This window comes from Platichthys flesus, chromosome 5 (genome assembly GCF_949316205.1).
Source record: "Platichthys flesus chromosome 5, fPlaFle2.1, whole genome shotgun sequence".
Classification (NCBI taxonomy): Eukaryota; Metazoa; Chordata; class Actinopteri; order Pleuronectiformes; family Pleuronectidae; genus Platichthys; species Platichthys flesus.
This window is the reverse complement of record NC_084949.1, coordinates 11,616,363-11,630,750: the sequence shown is the minus strand read 5'-3', so window position 1 is coordinate 11,630,750 and position 14,388 is coordinate 11,616,363. Positions and strand designations below refer to the sequence as shown.

Genomic DNA, 14,388 nt, shown 5'->3' with positions numbered 1-14,388 from the left:
ACAATGAAGAGATTGAGTGTTCTCTAGCAAAGCTGAGAGGTCTCTTTGATTGGTAGACACACTTCAAATGATGCGGCGGTGGCCCTTTCATTTCCTGCTGTTGCATCATGGTCATGTCGCATGCTGTTTACTTTCAAAGGGTACAAATTATACAGTTGCCTTCTCTACTGCCTCGCCCTCTCTCTCCTCGTTCATTCTGTTGCTCCTCGAACGATGCCGTTACAGATGCTCACTTTTAACTCCAGTCAACTCTAGAGGACTCACAACTCAAACTTTATCTGTGTGTTTGCAGCGTTTACAGTGGATGAGGGACAGGCTTTGCTGAGTGTCTGAGGTTAAAACAAATTGATGTGTGTGTGTGTTTGTGATTTTCACAAAATATATTAACACACACAGATAACCTTATTAAAGTGTGTGGTCTCTAGTTAGTGAAGATTTTTGCAGTAGACTATATTATATTTCTGTCCTTCCCCGTTTACTAGCTATATGTAACTCACAATGTTCAATTCAATACATCACTACTCCAACACCTATAGATCAACACCTTCCATTAGTAAACAACACTTCCTAAAATATGAATTTCTACAAATGTGTAAATAAATACAGTTTCAAATAAAAGAGAGGCCAAATTGCTGTTCAAAAGAAAAAATAAGGAGACAATGTACGCACTTATTCAATGTCATTAAAATAGACAGCGCTAATGCCAGAATCAGCTGAATAGCCATATCATTCAATCAGATAGGACTCGAGTGACAAAACAATGCCAGCCCAGACACTTGGAGGAAGCTGCAGTATGGCTCATCAAGTTATCTCCATTAAATGAGTCCCTGGGAGAAGCATGACAAATACCAGCATTTAGAAAAGATCATCTTACAGCAAGTAGTGTAATAGGGCTATTGCTGATGTACAGTTGAGACTCTATTTTTTTGCTTCATGTTCATCATGGAGTAACTTTACATTTTTCTACTTTCTACCTGTGTGTGTATTTAGTGGGTTCAGGTCTGCCCTGCTCAATTATTCCATAAAAAGTCTTAGTGACATGTTCTGAGAGCTAAGGTGCTTTTAATGTAACCAGTTTTCAGAGTTCAACTCCGACCTCAGATCTTTCTTACCTGTCAATTCAGAAGTGTATGAGGCATAACAGAAGAGTCAAATTGCGGTAAAAACTAATAAAGAGTTCATTCTCCATATTTGACATTCGCTCTAACTACTGATGATCTCTTGGTCATGTCTGCTTACTCGGCACCACAGCGGCTCACATGCTAGTCATAGCTAGTCATTTGCCTCGTGGGAATGAAGCAATATTATTTCCTAAAATAAGACAGAAACGTTTGATTAAATATTTCTGAACATGTGCTGTACGTTGCGTAAGGTGGTTGGCACAAATCTCCCCTTAGGAACATTTCTCCTTGCAGAACACACAAAAGCGCCCACTGGGCTTTTGAATATTCATTCAATTTGACATTCTAGACAGGAGGGGAACTGACAAGCATATCAGCCAGACTCACTCAACAGAATGCTCATCTTAATCCACTGATAAGCCGTGCCATGTTTGAATAACGAATCAGGACGTTAAGAGAGGGAAATCCAGTCAAAGCCGAAATTAATTACCTGACAGAGAAAGTTGTTTTGCGTTATACCTTAACTGTAAATATGCATTTAAATGACACAATTGTGCTAGTGTGCATGTTGTTGAACGGTCTAATCACTTAAGGAGCTGAACACACCAGCTCTTTGCTTGCTCGGGAATTGGCTTCATTGCCCCTGTTTCTATTATTAACACACAAACATGTGCATTTAAGTTCAATGGTTTTCATACATGAATTAGAAATGTTGTTTATGGTTAGTTTGAAAGTGTGATTATATTTATATGAAGTGGTTTCTGGTCGATTAAGCCTCCAATGGGAAGCTTGAAGCCAAGATAATATGAGAGTTTGCAGCTTGTGCCAAGTTGAATCACATTTTCAAAAAAAATTGTTTGCAAAGTTTCTTTTCAAGAAAACAAACATAGATTTATTACTGCCTGAAGCCAGTGCCTGGGTTGCCACATTTGGTGTCAGGAGACATTCAGGTTTTTAAGACCGTGTCAGAGAGAGAAGTTCCAAGAGCTAATATATTTCCCGCTGTGGTTTTTATTTGTGTTTGTGTGCCTGTATAAATGTTTGGGCACAGAAACACCGAGGCTCTTGCACCTGCTGTTATATCTCTTGGTGCTGTATCTCTGTAGCATAGTTAAACTGGCCGAGGGTACATTTCAAGCCCGACACACAACACATATTCCAAACCCATTCAAAAAAACACATACGTGGACTTGTACACGTAACATAAAAAACACAGATTCCCCCATTTTTATTCCCCGTTTGCAAACCAAGGTGTGGATAACTGACCCAACACAGTCCATTCCAAATCTTTAAATGATATTTAGTTTCATTTCAAGTTTGGTCATGTTGGCTGGGCTAGCTTTAAAAATGTTTACACTGCACATGCCTGTAACTCGGGAAAACATCAGGCCATCTTAGTTCGGACACAGAAACAGAAGAAACAGAATGTCTGTCAGCTTCGGGTCAGACTTGTCAAATTTTCTCTCAAGCTCGTTTGGTTTCACGCAGAAATTTGAGGCCCCAGTTTACACAAAAAACATATCTTCATGAACATATCTGAAAACAAAGTCTAAATTTCAACTTGAAAATCAAGATTAATACTTAATAGAATTTTCTGAAGCTGAACTTGTCCTGTAGTTGTATAGAATGTTATCTAAACCAGTAAACATCAGATTAATACACAGTATACATCTACTGTAATAACCATATGCATCACTGGCCTGTGAATGCTCCCCTTCACACAGTATGGGACAAAGTGTGTCCCAAGCACATTTAAATATCTGGATGCCTTGGCACCTTCTGTTATTGGACTTACCCTGTCAGCAGATTTAATGACTCTAGTTGTAGAAAGCAGATTTTGCTGAAGCTCCTGCTGAAGAGGCCTGAGGTCCCTCTGACATTATTGATCGTGTATAGCTGTTGAATGGGCCCCTCCTGAAGATCCCAGACTGTACTCCAATTCATAAAAGATGAAAAGTGATTTAGCCAATGGCCAGACCCAGCCAAGCATTAAAAGCAGCCAGAGAAATGTTAAAAACAGCTATAAAACCCACATTTAACCAGCGCAAGGACACTAAAGTCTGAGTTATATAACCTTCTATTTTAGCTTAAGAGCCTTAATGTTGCATTCAACATATTGCCAGAGTTTTGCCCTTCGGAAAACTATAAGGATTTAAATGAGACAAAATATGGTTGACTTTTATCTACGTAGCCAAGAGTCAAAAACTGACTAAACTGTGAGCTTTTTGTGGCTTGAGAATATGTCAACATTTACCTATCCAAATATAAAGTGTTTGCTGATCTTCATGTAGACAACACATATTTGTATGAATGTCACATAATGTTTCAGCCACTTCCTGTGATCTCTTATCTCTAGGAGTGTGAGGGAGGGATCATGAGGCAGAGAAAGGTGGTTGTTGTGGGGAGACAAATCTCAAAGCACATTGAAGCTGGTTGTAATTAAAAATTCATCTTGACCTGTTTGGGAAAATTAACCATGCATGCAGTGTTTACTCGGCCTAGCCACAGTCTACTTTGTACCTTTCCCCCACTACTTTCAAAGTCTCTTCTTGCGTCATATCCTTTCATTGCTAGAAGCCCTAATTTAAAGCCTGGAATTAAAAATCCAGGATAGCAAACCCATATAACTTTATTATGGCCTCAATGCTTTAATGTGCCGTAGTAATAAAAGTAACATGGCCGCTGTTTTAATGTCCTCTCTTCTCTAATTACAGAATACAAACGGGAGGATTCAGAATTCCATTGAAGTACATGAAAAGTTTAATAAAATAGTTCTTTTGTCTTCACACTTTTCAGAACTTTAACTTTTAGAACAAGAACCTAAACAGGAAAAGTTAATTGAAAGTTGTGATTAAAGAAATGCAGAAATACACGTGTGCAGAGTCTCCGGTTTGGTCTGGGTTTGACCTGTGCATGAAAACCATTTTCCTCCGTCTTAGCATCAAAACTTTGATGTCCTTTTATAATGTCATAGAAATGTGTGTTGTTTCAGTGGATCATTGAAGATCTAAACTAAAGCTTATAACAGTTACATATTCACAAACACAATAGATAGTGCATGTTCTTCTTAGTTTAGTTCTGGTGTGTGTTCACAGTGTTTTCCTACAAATGAAGCAAGAGCGAGAGTAAATATTTAGGTCATATAAAGTGAAAAGTAGCACAATATGATTGACTTGTTTTCATGATGTCAATCTATCATCAGAGCATCATTAGGAGCCACGTGAGGGAAACAAACTCTGATGACTGAAAGCAGGTCATGCTGTTTATATACTGTATGAATATATTTGTTCTCTGCTGGCTCATAGAGTCTACGACAAAACAACCTATTACATGAATTATCAGGATCATTAGCAGTGATGATGACAAACAGGCAGATATTGGATGATGACTTTTTAACGGACTGCTGGAGTACACAGAGGATAAGACCACAACTTACTGCAGATTTAACTGGTTTTGACTGGCTGACTGATCGGGCAAAACCCCCACACTCCTACACTGATGCATGTCCCATGGTTACCTAATAATTCACATGTGTATATACATTGCATTGACATATTGATTATAGTATAGCCTCCTGATCAGAACATTGATTCATTGGTAGTTAGGCTTTTGAATTCATAGTAAAATAACATATGTACAACAAAAAGCACAGTGATTGGTCCGTTTGCTTGCAGACCACATTCCGCTCAGAGACCCTGTTCTCAGTCGGTCTCGGTCCGGTTGTTTGGTCTGCACAAGGGTTCAATTTAACCAAACCAAACAACTAAGGTGTGAAATCACTCTTAGTCTCCTCCATCTCCTGAGGGAAATAACTGGCTCTTACGCTGTTAAATGCTCTACTGTGTTCACCAGCTAGTTCCCTACTCTGTCTCTCTGCCAGCCATGTGATAGCATGAGCCCAATTTTCAGCAACACTTGACTAAGAACTTTTCAAGGTGTAGATTACTAGCTGTTTGCCATAGCAGAGGAAATATAGAAAACTTGAGAGAGTAGGGGAGAAGAATACCTCCCAAAGTAATGACAGGCTTATATCCCTTTACACGCGGTATCTATTGTACTTCTGTCCGTCCTGGGAGAGAGGGATCCCTCACATGTGGCTCTCTGAGGTTTCTATGTTGTTGTTTTTTTGTAGCTATTCCTGACTCTTGTTGAGGGTTAAGGGCAGATGATGTTGCACGTTGTTAAGCCCTATGAGACGAATTGTGATTCGTGAATATGGGCTGCACAAATAAAATGTGATTTATTAATTGATTGTGTACCCACAGCAGTCTTTCCCACATAATTAATTTGATCAATTACGGTAATGGGAGTGGATATGCACACACTAAGTGGCACATTTTGTCTCAAGCATGTAGTGGCGTGAGGGAGCATGCGGCATATAGCGCCGCACACACCAAGTAGGAGATCTCTTATTATGAGAAGTCTTAAAAATGTATTTGTAACTCATACAACCAGACATGAACCAGTGACATCAGGCTGCAATGACTGGCTGATGCCTGCGTAATCTGCAGAGCATGTCACATGTTCTGTGCCACTACATTTATTTTCCCCTTACTGCCTGTCTCCTGCCCATGTCTCCGTTAGTGATGTATTGTGAAAGCTTTAGTATAACTGAAGGATCCTGCTGAGGAAGGTTCCTCTGACAGCAGAGGAGATCCTGCAGGAAGTGATTATTTAAATCAGTGCATCAATTTACATGTCTGCCTAACGAGGACTCCTGTTGCTATCGTTGACAGCAGGATTGCAGTGGGAGAGACATTTGTGTGAGCAAACTAATTGACCAAAAGCATTTAATTTAGATGCCATTAACATTAGCAACCTGCAGATTGCTAACGAGAGCAAGAGAAAATGATCGGATTGTTTTTACTGGACAAATCTTCCCTCTCGTTTTTGGCAACTAAATGTGTTAAACTTGAACATGGACGGGAGACATTTAACACAAATTGTATTAGCTCTGCTCCAGAGCCTTTGTATTTTATTATTTGTATTCTTTCTTCTTGTCATTGTTTTCAATGTTGTCAGACATCCAGAACAAACATTTCAAGGAGCTTTAATAAGCCTTTCTTCCATTTTGTAGTCTAGAGGATTACTGACACATCAATTAGACTGAACCTCAAAAAACGTTTACAGCAGAAAAAGAAAGAAATTACATGAAGAGGTCACACCTAGTATGATTTACCATTGCTACTACTTCACTGTTTAATTCTTTATAGTGAAGCTACTCAGCTGGCAGTACTTTTGTGTAAGCAATCGTTTATAAACTACTAACTTGTAGAAATTTGTCTCATGTTGTTGCTATTGATGTGAGCACAGTATACAGTGTGTGTGTGTGTACCACATGTATATACAGTTTATACACACTGTATATAGAGGAGCAATAAATTGTTTTAAGTTCAAGCCATGTTTTTTCTTTTAAATATTTTAACCAAACATTACAGCCCAACTTCAAATGGAATACTGAAACATACTATTGGAATCAAATCATTTTAAGATGATCTTTTTTTATACCTTTGTTCAGGGTCTAAAATGATCACCCTACAAGTGGCATATGTGGGTGGATTTTAGATTAGAGTAATTCTCAGACAACTCTCTGCCAAAAATAGTATATAATAAAACCCTATTCAGAGATAGCGGGCTGCATTCAGATTTTCCACTGCTCCGCTTCTGTGCTCTATCAGACATATAAACAGACACAGAGAAACACACCCATATACTTGAAAACCCACCCTTACTCTGCCTCTAATGGGCTCTCAAGTCTGCCATTTTCTGTCTAAGCCTATCTAAGCAACCATCACAGCATAATTCAGTAAGGATGCTAAAAATCCTTTTCATCACATTTGGAGTTAGGGGTCTACTCTGGGACCTCCCTGCACATGTGGGAAGCTCAAAGTAGGAGAGCACAAGCTCACTACTAGAGATGAGCCGGATACTCGGCTGAAACGAGTATCCGGTACGGATAAAGCACTTTTGCCGAGAACGAGTATTATACGAGTAATACGAGTCATTATCTGTGCTCGGACTGAATGAAAATCCTCACACAGCGTCACAGCGCTCCTCCCCTTCACACACCGCAGAGTTCTGTTAAACGTGGGTTCGTTCAGACGTGGTGCTGGTAGAAAGCGACTCGCGTTGCGTCTCTGCCTGTCGGAGATTTTTTTTTTTTTTTAAACAGTTTTTTTTTTTTTACTTCACGCATTAAGTGTCTGACTACTCTCTAGATTCTGGCTTATCTCCCTCACTCTCTCTCTCTCTCTCTCCCTCTCTCTGCCAGTCGTTGGAGTTTTTTTTGTTTTTTTTTAAACCGTCAGTTGGCTCTAACCAGTTTTATTTTACTTCACGCACTGAGTGTCTGACACATTCTAGGTAGTAGTGGTATAAAAAATATTACAATTTAAGCTACACACACACACACACACACACTCCCCCTCTCGCTCTGTCTCTCTCTTACTCACTCAAACACACACTCACACACACACACACACACACTCCCGGGTTCAATCACACCCACTTCCGGGTTAGGCCCCGCCCACTCCGAGTACGGATACGGATACAGATAATTCATATGGTTAACAGATACAGATACAGATACAGATAATGCTGTACTCGCTCATCCCTATTCACTACCCTTTCCTGATCCTTCAGGGAGAGCAACACTCTGGCGCAGAGCAGAGCAGGCAGCACTGACAACACATGGGTCATATTCAGTATGAGAAGGAGGTGCTGGGGTGGAAGGGATTTGTTTAGTGGCTTGCAGTGGAAACAGGAAGAGTCGGCAGCTATAGTAGCTTAAGCACAGAGCACAATATGAGCTTTTCTGAAGGAATGCATTTTCCAGGGATCAGATGATGTGTGCTGGCATAGAAAATCTGCTGATGTCAGCTGTCATGTGGCTCAACTTGACTTTGTGACATGCTTGAACTTTTTTATGCTCAGTGACCAGACAATACAAACTAGCCAATCAGAGGCACATTAGGGCCAATGTACACGGGTGACTGGTAGTGTGTCTGCTGCTTGCTGCCAAGCGAACTGCACTGATGTCCCTACATGCGACTCTGATGCTTTTAGAATAACAATAAATGTACATTTCGCACAATCCGTCCCGCTTATAGTATATTTTTTATATGCCTATAATATTTTCTATTTTATTTTGCTATTCAATTTTTCCCCCCTATTTTTTATCATTTCTATATTTAAAAATGCACAAACGTACCACATAAAATGCCATGTAGTGTAAACCTACTTGGCAATAAACCTGATTCTGATTCCGACACTAAAATTGATGCGATGAGGACTGGAGATATCAGAGTTCTACGATGATGGATAGATTAAAGTCAAGTTGAAAAAATTAAAACAGTTCAAACTGAAGTACCTTTATATTCTGACTTGTAAGTGTATTATTATTGACATTATATTTTTGTAAAAAAACTGCATTTGATTGATTAATTAAGCACAATTAAACACGTTCAAATGATTTAGCTTAAACTTTTGCACCCCAGCTTTTCATCAAAATACCCAAACAAATATACATGAACCCAAAAGGAAATGTATAATTTTGGCCTGTAAAAAATATTCTGTGCAGGTGGATTTGTCTGCTTCAGTCACATTTGCCTTTTTAGTATGTTGAGGGAAGTCTGATAAGTGTTATTTGCTGTCTCATATCTGTGTAAAGGCTTTAAATCATCTATAGTCATACCTGTATATTATCTTCCATTCCCTCACCTGCTGCTGCAGTTATACACTGTCTGAAATGTGTCGGGTATATACACATCTTTCGTTAATTTCCCTAGAGACTACATTTTGCCATGTTTTAACTTACATCCTCGCCTATATCCTCCTGTTTCAGAAGCTTTTACGGACCCCTGCTGAAAGGACAAGCACGGGAATAAAACCAAAGTCTTTGGAAATATGCAGACTATGGAAATCTGCTCTATGAGCTGCATTATGGGACGAGAGCTGAACAACCAAAGAGAACTAGCTAGATGTCTGAGACAGCAACTAGCGCAGCACAGCTCCAGCTGTCACTGCCACAATACACATAAAAAACAAACAGGGCCGGCCTTAAGCTTCGCTTGATCACCACGGGTGTCATTTAGACGTGTTGATGTTGTTTTGATTTTCTACTTAGACTGGTAATAACTTAGAAACTCCGGTGGACAGTGAGGGGAGACACTCGCGCACTAGGTGGGCGGGGCTACATTCGCCTGTATAGGTGTTTCTTTTACCTGCACGTCGTCTTGCAGGCGGATCGCGATAGTATATTGTTTACTTTACAGTGTGTAGTTTCGCTCCGACACACACAGACTCTGTAATTAAGTCATGTATTGTTATTGTGCCTTATAAAGACCAGTTATAAGCTTATGTTCAATAGGTCTATATTGTAAATGTTTATATTTCTTTATGAGTGATAATGTATATTAAGATGTTTGGAGGAAATAGACACCATAATAATTGAATGTATGTTTTATGCACTTAAAATGCAGTTTCACTCAGATAAATACTTGTACTTGAAATTGTGTGTAATTTGAATAAGATGCAGTCTGGATGAGGAACTGAAGGCTCCGTGTTGTTATTGCTGCTGCATTCATGCTGTATTCTAATGAGGCATTAATCGAGGTACGTACCTCCTTGGTGTTGTCAGAACATGCTAGCAGTGTCCGAGTAACTTCAACGAAGTTACTCGAAGTTACTTTGGGGGGGGGGGGCCAGGAGTGAAGCTTGCCTAGAGCACCAAATTTGCTAGGGCCGGCCCTGAACACACAGCACCACCACACAACACAAATCTCAGTTGCTTTCCCACACAGAAGGTGGAGGAGGGAGAGGCTTGATGTGGGAGAGACAGACAGGATAAAGGCGAGGATAGATGGAAGAGAAAAGGAGCTTATTCTGAGGCTGATGGCTGCTAACAAAGTTGGATTGTGACTGACAAGGCGCTCTGGGTTCCTAATCGACACTTGTAACTCTAATTGACAGTGAAGGAAGGAGATTGGGCGTAGAGACAATACTTGTGTTTTGTCTTGGCAGGGTTGAAAAAGTGGCATATCACTATCCAAATCAGAAAATAAAGGGAACATTGATTAAGAAAGAGCAAGCAGCCACCGTGGCCAAGGTGGTTCATTTGGCGACAGTGGCAGTCAATTTATCGGTTTTCAGACTTTCCTGCCAATATTTTCTTGAAAAGCCACCAACAACAAATCGATTGAGTTCTGGAACAAGGTCAGTGTCAGTGCTTTGTCTACACAAAAAGTGACACAAATAATAGCAGCTGGGGATGTGTGATAATTTGCTTCGAGAAAGCTGATTACCCTGAAAGCATTTTCTGTACATACTGTGTTTTGTAAATATACCATATATATCAGAATCAGTAGAAGCAGCGAGCCATAGAGTGATGGAGGAGGTGTGGATGGACTCTATGATGGAGAATGAGAAGATGACCATCATAGTCTTTGGCAGGTTGGACTTCTTCAGCTGCTACAGGAAGTATATTCTCCTTTTGTGAGGGAGGTTCAGTTCCCACTTCAGGTCCTAGGTGATGATGGTGCCCAGCAAATGGAATGACTCCACAGTTTCTATGATAATAATTTATTGGGGTGAACACAATAATCCAGCTGCTTTCTAGAGCACTGCTTTTTATTTTAGACGAGGAACCGTCAAATAATTTAGCTTAATTCTTCTTAGCACTAGTAAATAGTTCATACTGAGCTGTGCTTGTGTGACAAGAGAAATATGATTTCTTTCCAACTTGGTTTAATAAGAAATAAATGAGTTTGCTCATTTGAGAAAAAGATTAAAGGATCCTAATTTATTTATTTCTTTTGATAATGATTTTCTTGACACTCTCTTTTGTGATTTTATTTATCAGCAGAACAAATGCTACTGATCTGATTTCAACGTAGTGTGATGATGTTGCATGGATTTATCCATGCAACATCATCATGTTGCATGGATGAGTAGTTTTGACTCATTTACTTTTTTGTCTTTCAAGGCTGTTTTCTGTTGTTGACCTTGGCAGAGGTGTGTGCTCTCTTAGAGACTGGAACAGTGCACTCTTGTTTTTGTGTATATGATTGTTGATAATGTCTTGGATTTGTTTAATATGTGTAAACAGAACAACAATGTATTTGTTACTATTGAAAGTATAGCAATTTAAGCTCCTTAACGTTTTGAGTAAGTATTGTCATGGAAACTAGTGAAATATATTGTCTTATAATATTTCTAGATATTATTAGAGATGTAACAAGCTGTAAACACATTTTACCTTCATGGTAAACACCAGCCACCCACACACACTTTGGCTTTTTTTGTCTTATAAGGAAATAATAAACAATACTTAAACACTCTTTATATCTATTATTTTTATCATTTGCAATTGGAAATTTTATGAAAGATATTTTTTTGGAGAATCATTTAATAAATTAAAAAACTGTCTCCCATCTCACATTTATGCTGCCACCTCAGCACAAATAAAAGTATATAAACTGAAGTTTTTACAGCAACATGTCTTTCCAGAAATTCACTAAACTGTCTCACTAATCCACAGAGCATACTGTCAACAGTTTTACCATCGACTGTTGCTTCAGTAGATAGAAGTTCCAACAACAGTCATTGGAGCACAGCTTGTTCTTTGGATTATCCAGTCTCAGTTGGACATTGCGCTGCAGCTGGAATTTTTTTTTTTTTACATCCACCGAGGACGTTCTGCTTTATGTGTTTCTGTCTCTCAGCAGAGTTACTCAAAGGCTACTGAACTAGTCTTTATCCAGTGTTGTTGAGAGCCTTTTGTTGCAGATCGGATTAAATGGGCAGAACCATAGTATTGGCCTTGGCAGAGGTATGTGCTCTCTGAGTGGCCTTCTAGGTTTCATGTGTCTGCTGATCACATATCTCAGCAGCCTGGATCATAGCTTCAAGACTGTGCTCAAGGAAACGACTCCCAATGTCTCCTCTGATTTCCACAATACAGACCATATGAACAGTAGAGACAAATCTTACAGTTACTGGGGTTGAGAGTTCAAATCCCTCTGTGGTCGTTCAGGCTAAATCTTCATGCACTAATGGTTCTGTTAGGACCTTTTAGATGAAAACATCCACCAGATGGTACATTTTATGTGCTATGAGTTTCCTTCAGCTATCAATTTTCACCTAACCCCGTCTCACTTTCTCTCTCTACCTCCGCCCTTCTCCAACCCCTCAGGTTCAGAGATGGTCGAAGCTCAGTGTCAGAGGTTTGAGGTGAGGAGCCTTGATGGAGAGAGAGTTCTGTTCTCAGCAGATGAAGAGGAGATAACTATCGGCACTGAGAAACTTCGAGTCACAGGTAGGCCACGCACAAACAGTACAACACATCCTCTAGACAACATGTCCATCATTTCTTTGTTTTCTCATGATTAGCTATTTTACCCCTAAATAAAAGAAAGATAGAAAGACAAGCACGATGAGTGTGGAAAACAATAACAAAGCACTTCAAGTGAAAAAGAAAAAACTTCAACGATCTCATTTGCTCATTCTGTCATGAAATGAAAGAGATAAAGTGTATGTGTGCATGTGCGCGGATGCATGTGTATGTATGTTTCCATGTTTAAAGGTGTCAGTTGTTAAGTAAATACATTTTTCAGGAACACACCAAATGTGCATTTACACAAACACAAAGATTCACCTTCCAAGGTGAACTACACAAACAGATAGTAAACACCTGCACAGACACCAACTGGGATACATTTATGAATGCTTCTATCAGAGACTGTGGAGAAATAAAGGGAGCAGAGTATGTAGGGAGATTTTTTTTGGGGGGGCAGGGGGGACTAAAGGTGACTGGTGCTGTCATTTACTGTTGATGGAGGTGTGAGAGGAGAGACTGAACAGTGGAAAGAATGTGAATATGAACTCATCCATTCAGCTCATGCACTGAGGGCCAGCAGAGGAAATGTTACATTTATTGATTTATTTTGTAGAAAGTTTTTTCTTCTTTTAATTCAAGATGATAACTTTCCTCACACTGCTGCCCTCTGCAGTAATGAGAGCAGCACAGCAGATACCTCGTAATGTGGAAGATTGCATGCAAGTGCTGTTTGCATGAGCCAGTGTGGTAGCAGCTGTTTAGGTGTGACACTAGTGAGCTTGTTCTTGATTCTCTCCATGGGCGTTGTGTAGCTGGACAGGTGCCATCTTACTTGTCAGAAAATTAAAAAAAAAGATTGATAAGGTACCATATCTTCACACTACTTCTTATATTGGTATTACTACATGTTACGGGTAAATGTATTTATTGCCCCTGGAAACAGTAAACATTTTTCATAGACCAATGTTCTGATATTAAACCATTAAAGACAAAATTCTGACTTAGACACTGTCATGTAAACAGCAATTTCTGATACCTTAACCGGATAAGGTCATACTGAGGATAGGCAATCATTAAATTAAGACACGTGGAGTATTCTGACCTTATTTACATTATGTGGACACGTTTAAAGTATTAAAACGACCTATTGGATTTTCACAGCATATTGCAACATCAACATCCTGTAGTTACCGACTGCTTGATAACTCATGGCCTGGGTTCAAGTTTGACTAATATGGAAAAATAACAAGAAGTTGAACATTTAGCAACAAAGAAAGATAACACTTAAAAGAGAATACTATAACATTGTTTTTTATATATATTTTAAATTCTGGTGGAAACGTGAGATGTATGAAGTAGTGGACTTTAATTTGACTCAAGTCATGATCACACTATGCTCTGTAACATGTCAAGGGGAATATGTCTGGGAAGTTATATTTCCAACTTAATCAAAGTTATGTCTTATTCAGAATAAATTCAATCGTCCATTTTAAGTCAATGTAAACATAGTCATTATTGTATTTGGAGATAATCTGTATGACACATTGAGCAATGTCCTGCATTTTAAGTGCCTGCATCAACTCCAAGAATAAAGGTATGAGACAATAGGTTGGAGGCTTTCACACAAAAGACACTTGTGATTTAGTATTCTTACTTTCTTCCACTCTATCCAGGGAACGAAGGTGTGGTTTTCAGCCATTCTGTAGAGACATCGCATGTTAGGGCAGAACCCTTCCAGGACCTGAAGTAAGTAGTCTCCTTCATTTGCTATGAATACTCATGTGAATATGCTCTTAATAGTTGTGGTAGAATATGTATTAGGTGTGTTTTCTTGCATAATTACTAAGATAGTGACTCCACAAATAACAATTTAGGAAAAACTAGCAGTGTTATGTAGAACTCTGTGGGTTAGCATGGTAGCCAGCTGTGTGG

General features: G+C 39.2%; 1 protein-coding gene across 1 annotated transcript in view; it reads left to right on the top strand.

Moving 5' to 3' along the window:
* LOC133953184 (zeta-sarcoglycan) overlaps nucleotides 1-14,388 on the top strand; it is a 131,043-nt gene that overhangs the window by 80,393 nt on the left and 36,262 nt on the right. The window contains exons 4-5 of the mRNA XM_062386981.1: nucleotides 12,313-12,435; nucleotides 14,130-14,202. Coding sequence (XP_062242965.1) covers nucleotides 12,313-12,435; nucleotides 14,130-14,202 — 196 coding nt within the window. The remainder of the gene's footprint in view (nucleotides 1-12,312; nucleotides 12,436-14,129; nucleotides 14,203-14,388) is intronic.